At 50.4% G+C, this 24,606-nt stretch overlaps 3 protein-coding genes across 5 annotated transcripts in view; 1 reads left to right on the top strand and 2 right to left on the bottom strand.

Moving 5' to 3' along the window:
* Nucleotides 1-2,694: 2,694 nt before the first annotated feature.
* Nucleotides 2,695-10,685, bottom strand: ARL14 (ADP ribosylation factor like GTPase 14). 2 transcript variants are annotated; one of them, XR_004980759.2, is made up of 2 exons: nucleotides 10,518-10,685; nucleotides 2,695-4,891 (listed from the first exon to the last, which is right to left on the bottom strand). XR_004980759.2 is itself a non-coding variant. In XM_036389140.2 (2 exons), exon 1 carries the CDS (start codon nucleotides 8,035-8,037, stop codon nucleotides 7,456-7,458), a length of 582 nt encoding a protein of 193 aa, XP_036245033.1. In that variant the 5' UTR covers nucleotides 8,038-10,685; the 3' UTR covers nucleotides 2,695-4,891; nucleotides 7,175-7,455. The 2 variants fall into 2 exon arrangements, 1 of the variants encoding a protein (XP_036245033.1); XM_036389140.2 differs by having other exon boundaries at nucleotides 7,175-10,685.
* Nucleotides 10,686-10,706: 21 nt separating this feature from the next.
* On the top strand, nucleotides 10,707-17,877 carry B3GALNT1 (beta-1,3-N-acetylgalactosaminyltransferase 1 (globoside blood group)). 2 transcript variants are annotated; one of them, XM_036389138.2, is made up of 4 exons: nucleotides 10,707-10,923; nucleotides 12,117-12,308; nucleotides 13,526-13,737; nucleotides 14,706-17,877. In XM_036389138.2, exon 4 carries the CDS (start codon nucleotides 14,766-14,768, stop codon nucleotides 15,750-15,752), a length of 987 nt encoding a protein of 328 aa, XP_036245031.1. In that variant the 5' UTR covers nucleotides 10,707-10,923; nucleotides 12,117-12,308; nucleotides 13,526-13,737; nucleotides 14,706-14,765; the 3' UTR covers nucleotides 15,753-17,877. The 2 variants fall into 2 exon arrangements, with proteins under 2 accessions (XP_036245031.1, XP_036245032.1); XM_036389139.2 differs by lacking the exon at nucleotides 13,526-13,737.
* The window catches only part of PPM1L (protein phosphatase, Mg2+/Mn2+ dependent 1L), a 68,975-nt gene continuing 60,976 nt past the window's right edge, over nucleotides 16,608-24,606 (bottom strand). Inside the window, exon 4 of the mRNA XM_036389117.2 lies at nucleotides 16,608-24,168. Within this exon, the coding sequence (XP_036245010.1) occupies nucleotides 23,819-24,168 (350 nt within the window). The 3' untranslated portion in view covers nucleotides 16,608-23,818. The remainder of the gene's footprint in view (nucleotides 24,169-24,606) is intronic.

Raw genomic sequence — 24,606 nt, 5'->3', positions numbered from 1 at the left:
GACCAAGGGCCTGCTGTGGCATTTTTCCTACAACTCAGCCCACAAATGTTCACTTTTTCATGTGCTGAATCAGAGCTTTTGCAGACAGATTTGTAGGTCATGACGTGACCATGGGCAAAAATGTTCCTTGGTACAGAGCTGGAGTAGATCCCAAAAATCCATCAGCTGCAAATGGCCCAAGAGAAGGAGAGGAATCAATCCTCAATCAGCAGAGTGTGGAGCTGCACTTCCCTGCCAGTGTCCAGCTGCTTTGCCTTTCCAGCACAATTTCCTATTAAAGGAAAGGGAAAAAATTCAGTTGAGATAAAAAGTGAAGAAATGGTTACTGAGATGAGCCATGACAAGTTGCCCTGGAAGATCCAGGGATGTGTTTTTTCCATGTTAAAACAAATCCTTGTAGCATTGCTGCTGGTGGGACAGGGACAAAAAATGCTTCTGTCTCTGGTTTGGGGTGAGTTCAATAATATTTCTAAAAGGAAAGGAAAACTTCTGATCTGCTGGAGCTCCAATATTCTGGATCCTGTTCCACTTGACTGCAGGAGGGGAATTTGCTTTTCCATCCTCAATTCCTCAGGTTTCCAAAAGGAAGGCTGATCATTGGAGCTGTATTTGAAAACTCAATCTACACAAATGCTCAGATAATTAAATGGTGGTAGGTGTTAGGTGATGTGGTTCATGTTGCACACAGAAACACTGATAGGATCATGAAAACAGAGACATTTTGGGGAGCATCTCAGGTTTAAACTTTTATTTCTGGCTGTTAACACTTGCAGGGAGCAGAGTTTAGCTCATAAAACAGCACCAAACCCAAGATGCAACAAAAATGTAAATGTCCAGATGCAGATTGCTATTGTCAGTGCTGTGTCTCGGGCTCATTTTGAAAGGAAACTCGAATACATGGCTGAATAAAGAATTTTGAAAGGCTCAGGGCTTGGTATTGAGCAGAGAAATGAAAATAGCCCAAGTTTGCATCTCTCTTTGTTCCTCTGTAATGGAGAAAATGAGTGCTCTGAGCAGCAGCACTAACGAGGCCCATTCTCCCAAGGCTCGGGACTGAGATTTCCTTGATTTTCTGGTGGCTGATAAATGGTAATATTTCTGTTCAGCTTTTCTTTTGAGGGGGAAGAATGGGCACATAATTTTCCTGAATTACGCAGCATTTCAGCAGCTTCAGGAATCTGTGCCTCTGTCAGATCCCTGAGATCAACCCTTCCTTTGAATGCTCATTATTCATCTTTAGATTCAAATCTCACTTCAGTTATGAACTGCTAACCAGGGCTCTTCCAAATCACAACCAACTTGGGAAAAATGGGAATTCCCACTTAGGAATCTGCTTGCTTGGCCAGTTTGGGCATCACTCATTGTTGGGAATTTTCAGTGCCACAAAGTGAAACTTCATCTTAATGAATGATGCAAACAAATGTGGGCTTTACCTAATTAACAGCAATATATTTATATTTATATTTATATTTATATTTATATTTATATTTATATTTATATTTATATTTATATTTATATTTATATTTATATTTATATTTATATTTATATGTGTATGTATATGTATATGTATATGTACATTTACATTTACATTTACATTTACATTTACATTTACATTTACATTTACATTTATATTTATTTTTATTTAACAAATTGAAAATAATCTCAGAGAATAAACCCATCAGTGTTGCACTGAGGCAGTTTTTGTTTAAAAAAAGCGATTTTTAGCTGTGTGGTTTAAGCCTCTCAGAGAGTTCTCGAGCTCCCCTGCTCTCCGTTCCACTTTGCGACCCGATTGTTTCGTTTTGACGAGCTGCAGGAAGCCTCACACACCACAAGATGTCTCAGCGAGGAAACACATTTGATACAAGTGGTTTTTAATAATATTTCTCAATTTTCAGGTGTTTTCCTCGGGTTTTCCTTAGTGCTTGACGGGGGCTTTTCAGCAGCACACGGGGAAACCAAGCCTGCACAAATTCACCCGTTAGTGTGGGCAATAAATGGGGATTTTAAATAATCAATGATCCAGATCACTCAGTGGAAAACCTTAAGTGTTAAAAAGAAAAGGCTCAATGTAGGTGACAGCTAAGAAATTTTAAATTTTCCTGTGTAGGTTAAATGGAAGAGTTAAGTCAAACTATAATCAATTTCCACAAAGTTTGACTTTAATATATTAAATATTTTTAAACTGTTAACACTCAGGATTAAGACTGTTTGGAGTTGCTATCAGGAGACAGTTCTTTGCAGAGTATTTGCTCCAAAGTTACATTATCTTTATGGCCTGATATTATTTTATCTGTGAAACTGCTGCCCTCAGCTTTGACCGTGCAGGGAGAGCCCAGGAAAGTTCCCCTGCGGGCACCAGGAGGGATTGCACACATGAAATGTTGATTTTAAAAGAGGAGCAGCCTCAGCTTTTGCACCAGAGTGCAAAGTTAATGTTGTTTTTTTTTTCTTTCTGTTTCTTTGTGCATCTACAACACTCAGTACTTTGGCCTGAGAATTTTCTCGCTTTTCATTTCGCCTCCCTTTTTCATGGTATTGCTGTCGTTAATCTTCCCCCACCACCCCTCCAGATTAACTCCTTCAATTCTTCTTCTGTAATTCTTTCTTTCTTATTTTTTTTCACCTTTTCAGAGAATTCAAGCTGTGTAAATGCTGATGGACACAGAAGAATTGTGTGACCACCTTTAGACATTTCAGGTAAATTAAACCTTTATTATTAATCCTCAACAAAGGAAAATCCATGTAAATTCAATCCAAAATTATTCCCTTTTGTTGTTAATCCTCAACAAAGAAAATCCACGTGAATTCGATCCAAAATTATTACCTTCTATTGTTAATCCTCAAAAAAAGGAAAATCCACATGAATTCGATCCAAAATGATTCTCTTGTGCTGGGAAAGGCATCCAGGCCTGAGCCACCCCATGAGGAGCCAGACATTAATTTATCATCTGTTAATGAAGCTGTTTGCAGAATGCCTTCATGTTTTGTGCTATATCCAAACGATACCAGGGATTTTCACAGCAATCTGGGACGGGCCTGTAAGAAATAAAACTTCTCTGAGTTCTTGAGGGAAGGCTGAGACACTCACATTCTTCAGTGATAAACGTGTGTGCTTTAGATAAAGTAACTGAAAACTATCGATCAAGGCACAGTTAGCCTTTAACAGCCAAGCAGAATTTCAGAGGAGATTGGCCTTTGTCTGGATCGATAAAATCCTTGCTGCTGTTCCCAGCTATAATTGCTGAGACCAAACAATGTGCATGGCTCGGGTTTCAGAGCCAGGTGGGTTATTAAACTCACAAAATTACTTATTTTTGAAAGTATTTTGCCAGAATCAGGGTAATACAAAGGCCTAGAAACTTCTCATTGGCCAGGCAAATAAAAAAGGAAAAACGAAGTAAAAACAAGTCAACAAAAGGTTAAAACAAAAGTAAAAACCCAGAACAAAAAGATGATCTTTGCACCAATGAAAGCACCCTGTAAGGCTAAAAGGGAGCAGATGAATAAGTATGGGGAGAACAAGGAAATAATAAAAAATATTCATCAAAAGCCACGGCTCATAAAGCATTGTCAGGAGGTTTGCATACATCCTGGGAAAGGAGAGCGTTGAGGGAGGAGCTGGCAGAAAACAATGAAATGGGGTTGTAAATGTCTGTAAATGTCTGTAAATGCCTGTAAATGTCTGTAAATGTCTGTAAATGTCTGTAGGTCACTCCAAGCCCGAGGAGTGGCTGGGAGCTAACCCAAAAACCCCGGGGGAATCTGCTCAGGAGAGCATGGGAGCTGCACTCCCTTGGGCCTCGTGGGGAAGGACAGGACAGGGACAAAGCCCTGCTGGGTACAGGCAGGGAGGGGACACACAGGTGGCAGGGCTGGGGGGAGCTGTGTCAGTCCGAGAGCCACGAACACATCAGGGATGAGCAGGAGCAGCACGGGAGCACCGAGCACCGCTGTGGAACAGAATCCTGGAGAAACCGAAGCACAGGGAATGCTCAGTTTGCTCAAATCCCCTCCCTTCAGAATGTGTCTGGGCTCCTTACTGTCCATGAATCTCCATTTGCAAATGGTCCCTGCAGTGTGGTGTGTGCTGAGGGCCTCCACCCTCCAGAATTTACATCCCAAATTGCAGCCAGTTGGCTAATCCGGGCTGTGGGATCTGAGGAGATGGATGTCCAGAATCCAAACAGGATACCTCAGCTAATTAAAGTGCAGGAAGCAGCACAGAACTCAGCATGGCCCATTTACTTGGGGAAAAAACCTGTTTAATGTGCATACAGCACTTCAAAGTGGTGCTGTCTCCTTTGCAGCACTCAGAACTTGTTTGACACGGGAAAGTCTCTCCTTTGGTGCAGTTACTTGTCCAAAATGAGATGGCACAGAGACATTTTGAGCAAGACCAGCTATCTGATACTGGAGAAGCCTGCAGTCCTTAGACACTACACTTCTCCTGGGTTCAAAATTATTGGCTGTTGTCTCCCAGGCAAAGCAGAAGGGAGTGCTGCTCTCCAAATTATTCTGCTGCTCCACACCTTCCCTTAAAATGGCATTTCATCCCCATTTGGCTGGACCCCTGTTCAATGAGCTCCATGAGTTATTCCTAAACTCAGAAACCTCAATGTGACTTCAAACCACAGGGATCTCATCCAGGAATGGCCAACAGGACAGGCCCCATCCCCTGGGTCTGTCAGCTTCAAATGGTGCCATCCAACCCCATCTCCCTGAGAGGGCACAGGGTCCTGCAGGCCTTGGGCTTCAGGCCCTTCTCTTTTTGTGTCCCGTTTGTTTTGTCATGCTGACTCTTCTTTTGGCACAAAGGATCAGGCACAGCAAACTCTTTAAGGAACAGGAGTAGACATGGAAGGATTTGAGCTCTTCAGTTACAGAACACCTGCAGAGAGTGCCAGAAGGCAACAATTAAAAATGGAAAATAGCAGAGTGAGCTGATTAAAAAATTCCCAAATCTGGAGCAAAATAAGCAGCTGACCCAAACAAACATCTGACCCCAACTCTTCAAGGCCTTTCATCTCATGAAAAGTTTTCGACCCCCAGACTTCAGCTCCAGTGCTTCAGGGCTCTTCAGATTCTGATTTCTCACCATCTCAAAGCATCCCAAACCCTTCAAAAATCCTAAAAGTTTTTTCAGTGAGTAATCTCTAAAAATTCTAAATAATAAAAGAAGCCAAACCTATGTAGGAATAAATTATCCCTGTGCTTCAGGTTGGACTTTAGCACCGGCAGAATTCCTGAAACACCAAGACAATTCTGCTCATGGTGTTCAGCCAGGCAGTTCAAACTCCCCAAGAGGGATGGAGCTGGAAGCTTTGGAACCTTAGGAAGTCCCTGGGTATTAATTTCACCCCAGCACACGTGATGGGATCAGATATCCAACAATCCCCGGGCTTCCCCCGGGAGCACACAGCACGCTGGGGTGAGCCTGGGCTCAGAGCTGCGCCCCAGTTCCCTTCCCAGCACCTTCCCAAGATGTGCTGAGTGCCAGGGAAGGTTCTGCTCCGGGTTTGGAGCAGGGCACCCCATCTCTGTCCATCCTGAGGGAGCCTGAGTGCTCTGCTGGTCCAAGCACGATGGAAAAGCCCCGGCAGCTCCGGGAGCAGAGGAGCCCATTGATGTGTCAATGGAGCATTTATCTCCACGGGGATCAGCTTTTTGTGCCTCAGCAGCCTTGCCCTTAAGGGGTGGTCACTTTTCTCTGCCTCACTGAGGTTTTTATTTCGACTTTCAGGCATCTAATTGCCCTGAGAGCCTGCACCTCCAAGCCAGCCTGACTGATATTTATTTTAAATCTTTAAAATGATTCCAAAAGGTTGGGGTCACCTTGGGCAGATGGAACAGGCCTGCCTTCACTTCTCTGGGAAACCAAGATCTTCAAAAATGTAATTTTTAAATACTTGATATTCTTTGAAGGGAATGGAATTGAGTTTATTCCTTTCCTTTGAAGCATAATGTAAAACATTTCTTCAAGTTGATGTGTCATTTAGTGTAATTTGATAACCTGCAGAAGGGCCTGTGTGCCTGAGAGCTTATTCTCATTTTTAGCTGTATGAGCTGGTCTCCTTTACAACTTTATTTCTCCCTTCACAACTTGCTTCTTGGCTAATTTGAGACCCTGGTGCACCCTCATTAAATCTCTCAGGAGTGTTTCCCCCTGAGGAAGTGCTGAGGCCACAGAAGTAAATTCTGCTTTATAACAGACACATGATCAGATTAGGAGAATTCACCCTATACACATGCAAACATTTATAAATGTATCAATATAAAATATAATATTTTTAAACATTGAATTTTTTTTACCTTGGAAAACCAACATTAATGCCTTTTAAAGATCTTTTTAGGGACAGAAGATGCTATTTTCTATTGAGCCCGAATCACCAGAGCAGGCAATGAGAAATCCAGACATTTGCTCTGCTTTTAGCAAGTCTCAGCATGACTCAGGATTTAGCCCCTGGTAATTAATTAGTCTCAGTATTAATAACAGCCACTATTGGGAAACTTCCCTTTGTTTACTATTTCAGCAAACCCACCTGATGCTTTTTGTCTTTGAATAACCCATGCATGAGACAACAGGGTATGTCTGGGTGATTTTATTGCTGCTTCACCCTTTTATAACTTGACATTCCTGTCTGTTTATTAGTAAGAATGAAATGCAAACTTCCTACTTCCCACCTACTTCCTTGGTGTAATCCTGAAACCAAAAAAAGGAGAGCACAAGGGGACCCCTGGCACGGCTTTTCCAGCGGCCAGGACTGGGAAATGCCCACAAACCCCAGAGGATTCAGCTCTTCCCTGGCTGGTGTCCGGTGGGGAGGGCAGAGCAGCAGTGCAGGAACAAGGGGAGCAGCACCTCTGGGACAATGGGAGCTCACAGCTGCACCCTGGGGACTGCCCTGGAGCCAGGCTCTGCCCGGGGCTGGCTGAGGAGCTCGTCCTGCTCTGTCCTGCTCGTCACCACCTCCCTGCAGGAATGGTTTCCAGAGTGCAGAAACAGCCAAATCCTCTTGTACATAACTAGAGCTGCAGCTCTCACCCCACTCTATTTTCAAACAGGAAACACATCTATTCCATTTATTACAAAACAGCATTTGATCACTGCTGACCAAATGACTTGAAAAAAATTGAATCTTCATTTGACTTAAGCCACTGAAACACTGCTCACCTATTTTATTTCCATGCGCTCGACTGCCCCTTTCTCATCATTCAACTTGAATAACTCCAAGTAAATAAAAAAATAATAATAAAATGCTGCAGAGTCCTATCTCAGGTATGAGATATCCCATCAGGTACATCAAGTATCTCCAGGTATAACAGTAAAATTTAATATTATCAAGGTCCCTTATAAATATTTATGTATAAAAGTTCTTCAGAATCCTGTACTTCCAGATTTAATCTGTCCAATGAAGTCTGTTAAGAGTCACCAGAAGTGGATGGTAGAAATCCTTAAAAGGAGTTGAGTTCCTTCAGGGTGATGAAAGTCTCCTTTGACTTCTTGTACTGCCTGGCAAACGTGGCCACCCTCTGGAGAGCCTCCGCCAGCCCCTCTCCCGTGATGGCACAGCAGGGCTGCACGTACCAGTTCCTGTCACTGCAGTACTTCTTTATCTTGAGCTTCCTGGTGATCTCCTCCGCGTTCAGGGCTCCAGGCAAATCCTGCTTGTTGGCCAGCACCACCACCGGGACGTTTTTGATGGATTCGTTCTTTAAAATGAGCTCCAGCTCCCTCCTGGACTCCTCCAGGCGCCGCTTGTCAGAGCTGTCCACCACGTACAGCAGCCCGCCGGCGTCTTCCAGGAAATTGCTCCAGAGCTCTCTCATTTTCTTCTGTCCCCCAACATCCCAAAACGTCAGTGTGAAATCCTTCCCCGCTTCAATCATATCCACATTGAAGCCAATCGTGGGCACTGTTATAAAAGCCTCTTTGTACCTGAGCTTGTAGAGCAGCGTGGATTTGCCCGCCGAGTCCAGCCCCAGCATGGGGATGCTGGCCCCCTTCCTTGAGGCCTTGGCGTTCTGCAGGCCCATTTATCCAGGGGATAAATTCTCTACTCCAGGGATATTCCCCCTCTTCCCTGGGGCCAGTTTGTGTCGCTGCCTGTCCCCCTGCTGAGGTGAGGCACACGCAGAGAGGGAGAAGAGGCAGCTGGGAGCTCTGGAGCAGGCGGAGCTCTGCACGAACACACGCGGCTTTTATCGGGGCGATAAGGAGCCACGAGGCTTCGGAAGGCGCAGAGCTCCGTGCCAAGCCCGTGGGTGGGACTGGGATGAGTAACCACGGCCCCACTGGCACAGGCACAAAGGTTACGGGCTGCCAGCTGGTTTGAGCAGCCGTGTCCCAGCACCTGCAGCCTGATCCATGCATTCCCTGAGCATGGCCAGGTCCTGGCTCTGACAAAATACCCCTGAGCATCCACAGCCAGCTGGGAGAAAAATGAGATTGATGCCTTAAGCTTTAGCTTTTATAGTCTGATATTTTATATTCAGATTCTGTGCTGGTTCAGTGTGTAGTTCTGAGCTTCATGTTAAGTGTTGGTAAGCTCTCTTCACAGAATAGGTGGGCAAAACAATTCTGCTCCAGCTGGGCACCAAGGACAAATGATCCAAATCTCAGCCCAAGAGCACAAACCCCGTGGGCTGGAGAGAGAAAAACAAGCAGGGTGGGACTGCAGGGGCTAAAGCTGGGATGGGACAATGAACTGCAAGGTGCAAATGGAGCAGAACTGATCCAAGGCAGAGACCCCGGGAGCGCTGGTGCATTTTGGGGCCATTTTGGTTCATCTTGGGTGCAGCCCTGGCTGGGCTCTGGTGCTGCCCAAGGTGGATCCATGGAAGAGATGCTTGGAATGAATCCCTGCTTTATTCTGGAGCTCTGCCCAGCCTCTGCTCCAGGGCAGCCTGCACAGGGCATCTAGATATGAACACAAGCAGTGAGGAGGGGAGATTTATGATTTAAGATTTGTCCCTACTCAGCAAGCCGCAAAATGAGCTGGTAGCTGATTTATCAGTGCATTCATCTCCCACAAACTGATCTTAGGTGGTCTCAAATGTGAGTTCCAGCCCATGGACTCAATCAAACCCTAAAAGAACTCCACTAAAACTGGGCTCTGCTCTAAGCAGCTGCCTCAGTGACTCCTCCTGCCAGGGCTGTAAACTCAGGGAGTTTGTTTGTGTTGTTGGTGAATCAGTTCAACTGCACCCCGCAAGGTGGAGCCTAAATCCAGAGCTTGTGGTCTGGTCATCACTGAGATCCTGCTGCCTCACACTAAAAATTCCTGTTACCTTCATTTTGCTCCATTCTGCGGTTGCCCAATGAAGATTTCCTTCAGGAAAGGGTCAAGAAGCGAGGAAATAACCAAGTCTTGATCATTTCTTTGGCCACCATTCCAAGTAGCAGAATAAAGCAAGGGGAGAGAGAAGATTTAGTCAGCTATTAATGAGTTCCTATTGACTGTTCATTTTCCTGATAGTGGATGCACGTTGGGCTGCTCTGACACATCCTGAGTACTGCAGGAGTTGCCCTTACACCCAGCAAACCATTCCTCTTTGCTTCAGAAAGTCCAGAATCAGCAAAAAGATGTAAAGGTCTTGTACCAAGCTGCTGACTGATAGAGCAATCATTTCGATAATTGCCACATTGGTTGCGTAAAATCCACCTCAGCCCTGACAGACAAGTTGTAATCTGGTTTCTCTTGAGGCTAAAAGGGTTAGACCAGGACTAATTGGGGGCAAAGAGAGATGACAGTGGCACACTCCCTGCTGCACGTTTTTCATGGTTAATAACACGGCTGGGTGATGTGTAGGGGTTTTCAGGAGCAGGTCAGGATGTATTAAACCAGGGAAGAAAGTGCTTGCATTTCTTTACCAATGAATGGACACGAATGAATTGAAAGATGGGGAGGCAGCAAACTGCAGAACACAGGCTTAACAAATGGTCAAATGGACCAGAATTCCTTGATGGGATTCCAATAAAATAGGGATATCTTGAGCAAGGCAGGGATGGATGCTCTGTCCCCAGAGAACACTCACAGTTCCCCGCTCTGCGTGCTCCACCTGCACGGGGTGTTTATGGTAACAGCTGTTGTTTCCTCCATCAGCTGTCACTTCAAAGCGGGGATCCAGCAGACTCTGACTTTTTACGAGGTAATTCCTGTGGGGCTCTGCGGGTTTCTGACCGCGCCAGAGCCGCTCCCGGGAGGATTCCCCGCGCTGGTCCCGAGGTGGGGCCGCAGGACAGAGCCCTCCTGCTGCCGGTGCGACCCCGGGAGCCGGAGCGGACCGGACCGAACCCGCTCCACCCTCGCTTTGTCCAAGGCTGGCTTTGCTCTGCCGGCCTGCGACCTGTTGTTGTTAATCGCGGAACAAACGAACCCTCAGTAGCGGCTGCACCACCGGGACGTCCTGATCCAACATCGCAAACCTCCCCGTCGATAGGGACTCTCGGGGGACATTGCGCTGTTACCCCCGGGGTACTTTGGTCCAGTGGTCAATTGTATCGCGTCTCTTACCCGATCCAGTTACGTCCTCTGTGCCGAGCTCCCGGTCCCCCTGCAGAACCAGAGCCATAAACGGGGACAGCTGACTGAGCACTGACTAATCCGAGCTCCAACTCTGCCCTGTAACCCTTTCGTGAACCGAGCAGCAGAACGCAAACCCATCTCGTCCGGGCAGGCTCGATGGAGTGACGAGGGTGACGGATGCACGAATCGGGCAGCGAATCCTCACGGCCGGGGCACCGAGGGGAGGCGGCTCGGCTGCCCGTGCCCGGCCCCGGCTGCCGGAGGGACGGCGGGGAGCCGGGGCCGGGGCCGGCGAGGGCGGAGGAGCGGGCGCCGCTCGGGGAGGCGGAAGGGGAGGCGGCTCCTTCCCGCTGCGGCCGCCGCGCCCGGCCCGGAGCGCCCCGAGCGGGACACGGTAACGGGGATGGGGATGGGGTGGGATGGGATGGGATGGGATGGGATGGGATGGGATGGGATGGGATGGGATGGGATGGGATGGGATGGGATGGGATGGGGTGGGATGGGGTGGGATGGGATGGGATGGGATGGGATGGGATGGGATGGGATGGGATGGGATGGGATGGGATGGGATGGGATGGGATGGGGTGGGATGGGATGGGATGGGGTGGGGTGGGGTGGGATGGGATGGGGTGGGGTGGGATGGGATGGGATGGGATGGGATGGGATGGGATGGGATGGGATGGGATGGGATGGGATGGGATGGGATGGGATGGGATGGGATGGGATGGGATGGGATGGGATGGGATGGGGTGGGGTGGGGTGGGACGGGGATGGAGAGCGGCTTCGCGGCGCTCGGGCAGCCCAGGGTGGGGTGCGGTGCGTGCGGGGGAAGCGCGCACAGCCCCGAGCGACGCTGCCCGGCTGGGATGCAGAAGCCCAGAAAAAGGCCAGAAAAAGGCCAGTAAAAGGCTGGAAGGGGTGGCTGGGCTCGGCAGAGGGCGGCACAGCCCCGCTGCCGTCCCCTCCTGCCCGGCACGACCTCCCCGCGCTCCCCGCGCTCCGACCAAGGTGACTGGGAGCGGGAGCAGCGAGTGGCAGCCAGGCGCTGGTAAAGGTCTTGTAAAGGGTTTTTTTTATTTTTTAAGTTGAAGTTTTGTTATATTAGAGCATCGCGGCCCGGGGTCTTGCGAAATTGCCTCTAGTTTCGATTGGTTTTAAGTTTAAAAACGTATAATCGGTGGCTGGTTTGGGCTGGAAGGACTTTAAACTTAGTCTCGCTCATCTCCTGCCGTGTGCGGGGACACGTGTCCCATAGTCCAGGCTGCGCCCAAGCCGGCCTTAAAGCCAGCTTTAAATAATATATTTCCAAATTATTTCTGCTGGTAGCCTTATAAAGGAATTATTTTCCTATACACCTCTTATTGTGGTATTTTAAAATAATCATATTGGACTATTGGTTATTATAATTAGTAATCTTTAATGAATATGAGAATTTCCCACCTTTTTCATGCCCAAGCACGTCCACATTACACAATCCCCTGCCTAGGTGGAGATGGATCTAAATCCCTGTAGAGGAGCGTTCTGAGCCCTGTGTTGCCTCACATTTATCTCAAAAGTCACCAGTTCTATCTTTTGGCGCAATCTCAGCTTGGAAGAAAATGAAAGTAATGCCCTGGAAGGAGCTGTCATCCACAGCTGGAAGGGAACGAGTGCCAGCACAAAGTCTGGAGGTGGAGGAGGAGCTGGAAGGGCAGAACCTGCACCATGACTGAGCAGGAGTGCTCAGAGCTTGCTGACTCAACTGCCTCGCTGTGCTTCAAGCACTCCAAAGAGCAGAAGGTGGGGATTTATTTCCCTGTGTGGCTGGTCTTTCCTGAAGGACCTGAACTGATGTTTATTTTCACAGATTTTTCCTTATGTAGCAGGTCAGGATTTGTCTCCAATTTTGTTGTTTAGAGTGTCACGAAACCAGGCTTTGTCTTCCTATAAAAATCAAACTATAATATTTTTTCCATTAGGCGGACAGGAACTGATCAAACGGATCAGTTTTCAACTTTAAAGTTGATAATCAAAATAAATGTTATTGATCTAAAATCAAATAATAAGCACTGATACATAACCTAGGTTATTTTCTTCCAGTATGTATTCTCCTATTGTCCACTGAAATTCAGGTTGATGTATAAAAAGAGAAGATTCCTATTAGTTAATTACTGATTTTGAGAGGAATCAGTCTGAAATTCTTCTATTTAAATGCTTTATATAAAATTGCTTTTATCTGTTTTAAGGCCATTGTTGGTGAAATGTTCTCCAAATGCTTCCTTTAAAGGATGATTAATTTTAATCAGATCCTACACAGAAACACGAGGCAGGTGGGCTCTGGAAAATCAAATTCCCCTGGACTCCACAGTGCTGTTCTGGAGGTTGGATTTATTTGTCAAATCGAAAACATTTATGAGCCCTGTGGTTATATTTTTGAAGATAAAGAGTAATTAACTGTGCTGTGAAACCAAACCTTCTGTCATCCTGACTGTGTCTTTGTGTGTGCTTGTGCAGGATAAATATTATCACTGCAAACATCAGAAACCATTTGGAATTCCCACAGTTAGGCACTGGGGTTATTTTGGCTTAAAGATGTCTAAAATAGATGATAGAGCACGTGTAGTTTTAAGGAAATAAAACTACATGTGGGTACAGGTCTGGGGGTTTGGTTTTAAACTGAATTTTGTGAAGATTTATCCATTGGAATCTCTAATCCTGACATTGGAGCAACAGCTTCAGCACGGATTCCACAGGGGTTTGGAAGGACCTGCTGTTGGATTTGTGTGCCTCAAATCCAAAAATCACCTGGCTGATGGTAAAAACAGTCATGATTTTAGTCAAAACCAGCTTGAGTATGTCGCTTGATTTAAGGAAGGTGATTTTTACCTTCCCCCCTCCCTCTCAGCACAAGCAGCTGCTCAGGCCTTGAATGAAAGTGAAGCACTTGCTCCTAGTTCTGCTTTCCTGCCCACGTGCTGAGGCTCATGCAGATCACTCAGATTTCCTGTCTCTAACAGAAAAACCAAAACTCTGAGGCTCTGAGCATCCGCTTCCTGAGAGTTTGCTGGGTTTTGTCCATGAACAGAAAAACCAAAACTGAGGCTCTGAGCATCCGCTTCCTGAGAGTTTGCTGGGTTTTGTGCACGGTCCCGTGTCCTTGAGGTGGAGTTGAGTCAGAGGCACCTGGAGATCCCTGGATTCTTGGAGCAGGACCCTGGCTGGAGATCAGGTCTGTGCAGGGGGGGTCTGCAGGGTGGAAGCCACGAGCTTTGCTTTTTGTGCAAGCCCTGCTCAGCAAACCCTGCTGGGCAGGGGCTCTGTGCCCTACACTCAGCAAACCCTGCTGGGCAGGGGCTCCATATCCTGCTCAGCAAACCCTGCTGGGCAGGGGCTCTGTGCCCTACACTCAGCAAACCCTGCTGGGCAGGGGCTCTGTGCCCTACACTCAGCAAACCCTGCTGGGCAGGGGCTCTGTGCCCTACACTCAGCAAACCCTGCTGGGCTGGGGCTCTGTGCCCTACACTCAGCAAACCCTGCTGGACTGGGGCTCTGTGCCCTACACTCAGCAATCCCTGCTGGGCTGGGGCTCTGTGCCCTACACTCAGCAAACCCTGCTGGGCTGGGGCTCTGTGCCCTGCTCAGCAAACCCTGCTGGGCTGGGGCTCCGTGCCCTGCTCAGCAAACCCTGCTGGGCAGGGGCTCTGTGCCCTACACTCAGCAAACCCTGCTGGGCAGGGGCTCTGTGCCCTGCTCAGCAAACCCTGCTGGACTGGGGCTCTGTGCCCTACACTCAGCAAACCCTGCTGGGCTGGGGCTCCATATCCTGCTCAGCAAACCCTGCTGGGCAGGGGCTCTGTGCCCTACACTCAGCAAACCCTGCTGGGCAGGGGCTCTGTGCCCTGCTCAGCAAACCCTGCTGGGCAGGGGCTCTGTGCCCTACACTCAGCAAACCCTGCTGGGCAGGGGCTCTGTGCCCTACACTCAGCAAACCCTGCTGGGCAGGGGCTCCATATCCTGCTCAGCAAACCCTGCTGGGCAGGGGCTCCGTGCCATCCCTGGGATCAGGACAGCTGGATCAGGAATGCTTGCCTTAGCTGGTACCACAGCACAATTCCAGCTGGCGCTTCAGCCAACACAAGGAAAAGGGAATATTTGACTAACAGCACTCTGAATGCCACTTTCCCCTTTCTCCTTCAGTGAGGAAGATGCTCCAGGACTCACGGAACAGATCCTGAGTGGCACCAGCAGATCCCGACCATGATCCCGGTCCTGATCAGCACCTTGTGCATGAGACCTTTGAAATGGATTTTCATGTGTCTGGTGGTGTTTTCCACGATAACCGTGTGGTACATAACCTCCTCCCCCAGGGCTGCCCTGGAGACTGTGAACCCTCTGTACTTCTACGAGTACGAGCCCGTGCACCGGCAGCCGCGCCCGTTCACGCTGCGCGCGCGCCCCACGTGCTCCGACCTCCGCCCCTTCCTGGTCATCCTGGTGGCTTCCAGCCCCGGGGACCTGAAAGCCAGGCAGGCCATCAGGATCACGTGGGGCTCCCGGGACTCCTGGTGGGGCCAGCGCATCCTGACGCTGTTCCTGCTGGGGCAGGACACGCAGAGGGAGGACAGGGTGGCGGCGCTGGCGGTGGAGGACGAGAGCATCCTCTACGGGGACATCATCCGCCAGGACTTCGTGGACACGTATGACAACCTCACCCTGAAGACCATCATGGCCTTCCAGTGGTTCTCTGAGTTCTGTTCCAGCGCCAGGTTCTTCATGAAGACCGACGCCGATGTCTTCATCAACACTCCCAACCTGGTGCAGCTCCTGCTGCAGCTGAACTCCTCGGAGAACGTTTTCACCGGGTACCCCCTCATCGATAACTTCGCCTACCGAGGCTCTGACAGGAAAAGGTTCATCTCCTACCAGGAATATCCCTTCAGGCTCTATCCTCCCTACTGCAGCGGCCTGGGGTACATCCTGGATGGAAAACTGGCCCTGAGGACTTACGAGCTGATGAGCCACGTCAGACCTCTGAAATTTGAGGATGTTTATGTGGGGATTTGCTTAAATATACTCAAAGTCAACATCACTCTTCCACAAGATGCAGAACAATTCTTTCTCTATAAAATCGACTTCGATATCTGTAAGTACAGACGTTTGGTTGCAGTTCATGGCCTTACATCAAGTGAATTGATCCAGTTTTGGCAGGATTTGTCAGCCAACACTTCAAAACCTTGCCTTTGATTGTGGATTTATTTAGAATCTTCCATTTGCTGTGAGAGTGGCCTCTGGAATGACTCTGGCTGCTGGGGCAGTGTTTCTCTAGGGCATTCCAGTGCTTTTCAACAAAACCAGGGATTCCCAAAGCACTTTTCCAGGTGTGTATCCCACACCCAGAGGGTGCCTTGGAATGCTCTGTCCCATCTGCCTCTGCTGCCTTTCCATGTCCTCGGAGCAGCCCTGGGATTTCCCGCTGAATCTTCTGGAATGTACAAAATGCTATCGAGGAAAGATGTTCCTGCCAAGAAAGCAGCTTGGAGGATGCTTCCTGAATTCCTGCCTGGATTGGTTTTATTGCTTTATTGCCACTCTCCTTTATTTGTTCTCTGCCTAGCCCAAACCAACCCCACCTTGTTTTCTGTGTAAACCTCCTGAGACTGCCACACCTTGTTATTTAAATTTCTCATCTCCACGAGGTTTCCAGGAGTGTTCCCAGTCTGGGGATCCTGTGGGATCTGCAGGAGCTGGTGAGAAATGCTGGAGATGTGATGCACTTTGTGTGTGCATATTAAATGGAGAGACTTTGGTGTCTCTGCTGGTGCTCCCAGACCAGGGGGATGGAGTGGAGCTCACGATCAACTTGGACATCCCAAAAACACTGGGATCATCAATCCCCCCACCCCTGTGTGTGTGTATGTGTGCTGCATCCCAGGACTTTTGGAACCCTGTGGAGAAGATGAAAAACCATTTTTGTTGTGCCTGTTTCTTCATGAATTTTTTTTTTATGCCTAGATGAATCATTTGGTTCCAGTTTGAAAACGCAAAAAAGAAGAAATCCGCCCGTTGCTACTTTAGAGAAGACCAACTCCTCCCTGTGTGTAAAGACCATTTTTTAATCACTTTATTCATATCAGCAAGGCCCAGTTCTCAGTAGTTTACACTTCTAATGGACAACGATACAGAATTTGCAGTTGCATGAACAGAATTGACCTGGACACATCCACTACACGGGGGAGGGACCGCGGAGACGTCCTGGCCACGCTCCCAGGGCTTCCCCTCGGGCTGGCAGCACCCACAGCCCTGGCAGAGCTGCCCACAGCCCTGGCAGCACCCACAGCCCTGGCAGAGCCCAGGGCAGCACCCACAGCCCTGGCAGAGCCCAGGGCAGCACCCACAGCCCTGGCAGAGCCCAGGGCAGCACCCACAGCCCTGCAGGGCCCAGGGCAGCACCCACAGCCCTGCAGAGCTCAGGGCAGCACCCACAGCCCTGGCAGCACCCACAGCCCTGGCAGCACCCACAGCCCTGCAGGGCCCAGGGCAGCACCCACAGCCCTGCAGGGCCCAGGGCAGCACCCACAGCCCTGGCAGAGCTCAGGGCAGCACCCACAGCCCTGCAGAGCCCAGGGCAGCACCCACAGCCCTGCAGAGCTGCCCACAGCCCCGGCAGCACCCACAGCCCTGCAGGGCCCAGGGCAGCACCCACAGCCCTGCAGGGCCCAGGGCAGCACCCACAGCCCTGGCAGAGCCCAGGGCAGCACCCACAGCCCTGCAGGGCCCAGGGCAGCACCCACAGCCCTGGCAGAGCCCAGGGCAGCACCCACAGCCCTGCAGGGCCCAGGGCAGCACCCACAGCCCTGCAGGGCCCAGGGCAGCACCCACAGCCCTGCAGGGCTCAGGGCAGCACCCACAGCCCTGGCAGAGCCCAGGGGTCACCAGTGCCCCCAGCACCCTGGGGACACCGCTGGCTTTGGCTCTGCTCCACAGCTGCACCTGGGGCTGGGGTGGGATTTCTTGTGGTTTTTTTTTTTTTTAGGGATGAAAAAGTCTTGGGGACAACACTCCTCCAGACAAGGATTTCAGTGTTCTGATGGGGAAAAAGGTCAAAGCTTTTAAAAAATAAAGGCTATTATTAATTTTTTTTTTTTGGGGAAAATACAGTATTGCATAACTGAGGGAATGATGCTTTTATTCCAGGTGAAATTCCAGCTGTGCTGCGGGTTTGGGAGCTGGGATTTGATTGTTCTCTGAGCAGGTACTGGGAGAACTGCCTTGTTCTGTGATTGTTTGCACATCTCAAACCCCACACCCCTCCGTGCTTCTCTGAGCCTGCCATGTGAAATGCTTGGAAATAAATTATTTACCACAAGAACACTGATACTACAGCACAGCTTGTATTGCTTTTTCCAAAATAAAAACGTAATCGTGACTCTGCTGCCTTCAGAAAATGGATAAAGCAGAGAGTGCCCGTGGTGGGGGAGGAATGAGAGTCCTGGGGAGGTGAGGATGGCCAGAAATTCTCCTGTCACCTGCAGGAACTCGGGGTTTGTGTGCCCCAAATGCTGACGCTGCTCACAGGTTCCAAGGTTCATACACAGTGATCTCTTTGTGCCACCTGAAGTTAATTGTCATTTACAGTGCCAGCAGCATTGGAAAAACATCCATCCTGCTCCTGGTTTTCTTAAAAAAAATCAATTCCAAGTCTGGCTTGTATTTGATTCTGACTTTATTATTGCTTAGAAGGCTGTAAAATTCCTAACTGAGCTCCTGTTTCTGCTCAAAGCCATTTTAGGGAAGTTTTTAGTGTGAGCAGCCTGGCAAAAGATGAAAAACCTTAAAAGTATGAAATAATCTGGGCATTGAAGTAGGGAGGGGCTAAATTTTATTGCATCTGCCTGGAATATTGTACTAAAAACAAAGTGTAAAACACAGGTTAAAGGTTTCTCAAATCCCAAATAAGTTGTTTTTTTTTTTTTTCATGCAGCTGTATTAAATCAGAGTTCCAAATATTTGTGATTTTGATGGGAAAACTGTGGGGTTTCCTGACCTGAAAAGCCTAATAATAATAATAATAATAATAATAATAATAATAATAATAATAATATAATTAATTGGGCAAAGGTGTTTGGAAGTTGCTGCTGGGTGGGGAGCAGAAGTGGGTTCCAAGGTGAAATTCCCAGTCTGGGTGTTATTTCAGAGGAGTTAAATGCTGCAGTGCTTTGTGTGCACCCTGGCACAAAGAAATTCCCACAAATCAGACAGGAGATTCCCCGTGCTCAGTGTAACGGGATGTTTGGGGCATTTCCCTACATTCTGCCTCCCATTTCTGGATGTCTGGTGTCAGAGAGGCTTCCTGTGCCCATGGGTGCAACTCAGGCTTCCAAAAAATGCAGGACTGGCCATGAAATACGCTTGGGAAAAAGAACCAAAGTGCTTTAGTTCCCTATTGCTGAGATAATTCCCAGAATCCCAGACTGGCTTGGGACCTTAAAACCCCCCCTCAATTCCATCTCCCTCAGGGCTGGGCAGAGCAGGCACAGGAGCTGCCCAAATCCATGGAATCCATTGTTTTCCCCTCAGGAATTGCCCTCCAGCCTCTGCTTGTGGTTCTGGCAGCTGCACCCACCAGGTTTTGCTTCCCAGAGCACCCAGATTATCCTCCAGAGCTGATCCCTGGAATTCTGAGTTCCCTCAGGAAAATGCAGATTTATCCACTGGCTCCCCTAAGCCTTTTCCAGTCAGCACTGGAAAAATAAAAAGTAACAAAGCTTCAGCTCATTGTTAATTGTCTGTACAAATCTTTTTTTTCTCTGGGAGTTTCAGAAAGGCCATTTATGAATATGTTGGGCACAAGGGGCTGCAGCTCTGGGTTCTGCAGTGGCCAAATTCCAGCAGAACATTCTCACCTGGAATTTTGTTCAGAGGCCTAAAATCCTGCTTTGGGGCATGAAAGGCTGCTGAGGTGTTTTTTCTGTGATAGAATCACTGACTAAATGCTTCTCTGTGTAAAACAAGTATCAGCTACATCAGCAATAAATCCATATTATTTAAAGCAGGACTCTCCTGTAGCCTGAGACACAAAATTCCCTTTATTATGTTTGTTGTTTTTTTTTTTTTTGAGGCTGTGGCATGGGTGTTTCTGCAGCCAAGCTGATGCAGTGCTTTAATTCTGACTCCTGGACTCTAAAATCTTCACAATATTTTTAATTTCACCTCTGGGAATGGTTTAACCCTGCAACAGCAGCAGCAGTGGGAGCTGGAACCCTTTATCCCAGGGGCTGCTGTGGGGTTTGTGGGAATGTCTCAGGCCAGCAGAAGGAGCCACGGTGCCACCACGCTGGGGACAGGCTGGGACAGCGCAGGAATGACCCGAGGGATGGATGAGCTCCAGAGCAAGCCCTGTGCTGCAGGCTGAGGGAATCAGCAGAGCATCCCAGGGGAGGCACTGGGAGCTGGGACAGCCCTGGGAACAGCCCAGCTTGGGAACAGCCCAAATCCCCAGCACTGGGAGTAGGGACATCCCTGGGACCAGATGAATTTGGGAACAGCCCAGTTTGGGAAAAGCCCAGTTTGGGAACAGCCCAGCTTGGGAACAGCCCAGCTCCAGAGTGCTGGGAGCTGGGACAGCCCTGGGAACAGCCCAGTTCCTGAGCACTGGGACATGCCTGGGGAACAGCTCAAATTCCCAAATTCTCAAGCACTGGGAGATGGGACATCCCTGGGAACAGCCCAGTTTGGGAAAAGCCCAATTTGGGAACAGCCCAACTCCAGAGTGCTGGGAGCTGGAATGTCCAGTTTGGGAACAGCCCAATTCCCCAGAGCTGGGAGTTGGGACACCCCTGGGAACAGCCCAGTTTGGGAACAGCCCAGTTTGGGAAGAACCCAGTTCCCAAGCACTGTGATGCCCCTGGGAACAGCCCAATTTGGGAACAGCCCCATTCCCCAGCACTGGCTCAGCCTCGTGGCTCAAGGTCCCTTGGTCACCTTGGGTCACCTGCAGATGCTCCCTGGCAGCCTCTCCCTGTGCCCTGAGGCTCCAGCTGTCCCCAGGGGTTTGGGCAGCAGCAGCTCCCAGCTGTGCCCCAGGGGATGGAGCCCCCAGACCCGGCTGGGTGGGCAGCAGCAGCTGTGCCCCAGGGGATGGAGCCCCCAGACCCGGCTGGGTGGGCAGCAGCAGCTCCCAGAGGCAGCTCCCTGTGGTCGGGAGGGCAGCAGCAGGAGCGCTGGAGCCCCGCTGCCACAGCCAGGGAGAATTCCTGGCCACAGCACCTGCCCGGGAGGAGGATGGAGCGTTAAGGCAGTGGGAGAGCCCTGCATCAGCGATTATGTACAAGGAGTTCATCCTGCCAGCCTCCAGCTGTGTCACGACAGAGTTTGGCACAAATCAGCACCACTGGAAAGCTGGAAACGCCTCCCTTTGCAGGGAAAGCTTCCAAAGCTTCCAGCTGGGAGCACAGGTAGGCACTGCACGTGGGTGTGGGACACCACACAAAGCCTCTCACCTCCATCAGTCCTTCCTCTTCAAACCTGAAGCAGCTGAAGCTCCATTTTCAAAGCAATCAAAGCAAAAATCCCTGGGCTGAGCAGAGGTTGTTGGCATGGATGGCTCCGGCCAGGACAGCCCTGCCAGGGAGGGGGGAGGAAGCTGCAGCCACTTGGAGCTTGGCACAGGGCTGCCTGAGGGACAGGGAACGATCCTGGAACGATCCTGGAACGATCCTGGAAGGATCCAGCAAACCTGCAAACCCCTCCTGCCCTGCTGGCTTTGCCTGAATCCCCTTGTGGAGTGGCTCCCTGCCCTGCCCTGCCACTGCTGCCATCCCTGCCAGCTCCTGGTCCTGTGCTCAGAGCTCATGGATCCCTCAGGAATGCCCCAGGAGCTGCCACCCCTGCTGGATCTGTGCTGTTCCTCTGGGCATGGCCACCACTGCAGCTCCTGCACTGCCTGGCATGGCTCAGGGATCACAAACACCCCTGTCCTTCACAGCTGCTGGAATTCCTCCTTGCCCAGGAGCCGTGCCCTCCACAGGGAAGGCACAAGGGGACAGGGATGGGGACAGGGAAGGCACAAGGGGACAGGGAAGGCACAAGGGGAGCAGGGAAGGGGACAGGGAAGGCACAAGGGGACAGGGATGGGGACAGGGAAGGCACAAGGGGACAGGGATGGGGACAGGGAAGGCACAAGGGGACAGGGAAGGCACAAGGGAAGGCACAAGGGGAATGCTGAAAGGGACAGGGAAGGCACAAGGGGACACTGAAGGGGACAGGGAAGGGGAACAGGGAAGGCACAAGGGGAACAGGGAAGGCACAAGGGGACACTGAAGGGGACAGGGAAGGAGAAAGGGGACAGGGAAGGCACAAGGGGACAGGGAAGGGGACAGGGAAGGCACAAGGGGAACAGGGAAGGCACAAGGGGAACAGGGAAGGCACAAGGGGACACTGAAGGGGACAGGGAAGGAGAAAGGGGACAGGGAAGGCACAAGGGGAACAGGGAAGGCACAAGGGGACAGGGAAGGCAAACTCCACACCCTGAGCTCTGCCTGGAGCTGCTCCCCCAGCCATTCCAGCCCAGATCCAGCATTCCCATGGAATCCTCCCCACCCAGGGACTGCACTTGCCAGCACTCTGCCCTCACTGCCCTCAGTGCACACTGCAACCCCTGAGGCAAATATCAGCAATTCCTGTTCACTGCTCAGCTGCACCAAGGATGGGGAAGGGCAGGGAAAGGAGCAGGGCAGGCTCCTGCCTGCCTGCTGGACACTGCTCAGGGGCTCTTCCTGGAGCTCAGCATCAGCACAGGGCTCCAGGCACACTTTGGAAATACCACCAATTAAGGGCTGAGATTATCCCCAAACAAATTAAAGGAGGGAAGTTTGTTGGGGGAGAGGTGAGCTAGGGACGAAACAAGACAAAGATGGGGATTCCTTCTCGAGCAGAAGTTTGTGCTCTTTGATTTTTTGCCTTGAGAGACCCCGACCTCCTCAGCCCCTCCCCAGACCCCTGCAGGTGAGCAGAGGGGGCACAGCTGGGAAATGAGGAATGTTGGACTTTCCCAAGGAACAGGCAAGGGCAGGGAATCCATCACATCCCTGACCCAGCTCCACACCAAACACAGGCAGCCTCCATCACCCTGAAGACTTGAGCAGATTGTCCAGGACCACGTTCTGGGGAGATCCCAAGGAGTTCTGTAAGGCAGGATAAGGATAAAGGAGCCATCCAAAATCCTGCCCGCCCTGTCCCTCTGCCATGACACAGCTGGCACCAGAGGTGCAGCAAACCCAAACTGTCCTCACTCCAACTTACAGCACTCACAGACCCCAAAATACAATTAAATACTGAAAGTTAGATCTAAACATACTTTTAAAATCTAGATTTAACACAACCTTTCATCTCTACAGTGCATTGATGCTGCCTGGCATTTGCATGTCATCCCAAAAGCCCGTCCAGAGGGGTCTGCCCTGGGATTAACACCACAAATCCATTGCAGTGGTACAGGGAAGTCTCTCACAGGCTTGGCTTCCAGCTAGGTAGCTCTGAGGAACGCCCTGCTTGGGTGAGGCTCCCAACAGTCACCAGTGAAATCCATTTTCTCTCTCATCTCTTTCCAAGTCCATGCCACAGCAGTAAGGTCGGGGTGATCTCGGTGAGGGACAGACATTCTGCTCCCACCCAGGGGCTTCAGAGCTCCCAGGGCTTTGCTGAAGTTCACCATGAGTTGGTTTGGATACAATATGGCCTAGAAGAACTGTCCTAGAGTAATGCACAGCCTGAATAAACGTGGTAACTCAGGAGCTCTACCTACTCACATGCTTGGCAGGGGTTCATTGTGGGGGGAGGTTGAACAAAGCAGAGCCAGCAGTGGCAGCAGGCTCAGAGCTGGCTCCTCTTCCTCCTTCACATCACAAACCCTTCTCCACCCACCCCTACCACTGCAGGGTGCAGAGATGAGGAACAGGAGAGCAGCTCCTGAGCAGTGACACCCAGGAGGGAGAAGCAGCAGCACTGCCCTGCCCCTGCTCTGCCCCACGCGAGGGGAGGAATCAAACCCAAACCTACACAGGATTCCTAAAGAAAAGTGAGAAATGGGAGGTTCCAGTCGGTTCCTAGGGAGCAGCGAGGGCACGGGGCAGGGACGGGGGACAAACTGGATTCTTGTGGTCGCTCAGCATGGATTTATTTGTTGTATTGCTCCTTTTGTCAAGCCACGAGCAGGGCCCAGAGGGATCCGCGGCTGCGGGAGAGCCCGCACGGCGTTCCTGGAGCTTCCCAGCACACACAAACTGTTCTGAGTCCTGAGCGGGCCCGGGGGCTCCTCACTGCTGCTCCTCTGCTTTGCTGCTATTCCTGAACTTCACCACCATGACTGTGATGTTGTCGGGGCAGCCCCTGTAGAAGGACTGCAGCACGATGCTCTTGGCGCCGAAGTGCGGCTCGTCCAGGCGCTCCTTGATGAACCTCACGGCCTCCTCGTTGCTGAAGGCGTCCCACAGCCCGTCCGAGGCCAGGATCATGAACTCTGGCTGCAGTTTGTCCAGGTCAAAGCTCAGGATGTCGGGGTCGGGGATCACCACGTTCAGGTTCTTCAGGGGGTAATCGCCCAGCGAGCGCGACATGGCCAGGATGCCCTGCACGCGCCACGAGCCGTTGAAGCTGATGAACCCACCTGGGGGGAAAAACAGTGCTTAAATCAGCTCTTTGGGATGCCCATCTGCTCTTTGGGATGCCCATCTGCTCTTTGGGACGCCCAAGCTGCTCTTTGGGACATCCAAGGGGCTCTTTGGAACGCCCAAGCTGCTCTTTGGAATGCCCAAGCTGCTCTTTGGCACGCCCAAGCTGCTCTTTGGGACGCCCAAGCTGCTCTCTGGAACGTCCAAGCTGCTCTTTGGGACGCCCAAGCTGCTCTTTGGGATGCCCAAGCTGCTCTCTGGAACGTCCTAGCAGCTCTTTCTTTGGAAAATCCAAGCTGCTCTTTGGAACATCCAAGGAGCTCTTTGGAACATCCAAGGAGCTCTCTGGAACATCCAGGCTGTTCTTTCATGGAACATCTAAACAGGTCTTTGGAATATCCAAGGAGCTCTTTGGAACATCCAAGGAGATTTCT

The sequence above is a fragment of the Molothrus ater genome, chromosome 10, assembly GCF_012460135.2.
Source record: "Molothrus ater isolate BHLD 08-10-18 breed brown headed cowbird chromosome 10, BPBGC_Mater_1.1, whole genome shotgun sequence".
Lineage (NCBI taxonomy): Eukaryota > Metazoa > Chordata > Aves > Passeriformes > Icteridae > Molothrus > Molothrus ater.
The sequence above is the reverse complement of the archived record's forward strand: the minus strand, read 5'-3'. Positions and strand labels throughout refer to the sequence as shown.

Coding starts and splice junctions, on each gene's coding strand:
- ARL14 (XM_036389140.2), bottom strand. CDS start 8,037: ATGGGCCTGCAGAACGCCAAGGCCTCAAGGAAGGGGGCCAGCATCCCC.
- B3GALNT1 (XM_036389139.2), top strand. CDS start 14,766: ATGATCCCGGTCCTGATCAGCACCTTGTGCATGAGACCTTTGAAATGG.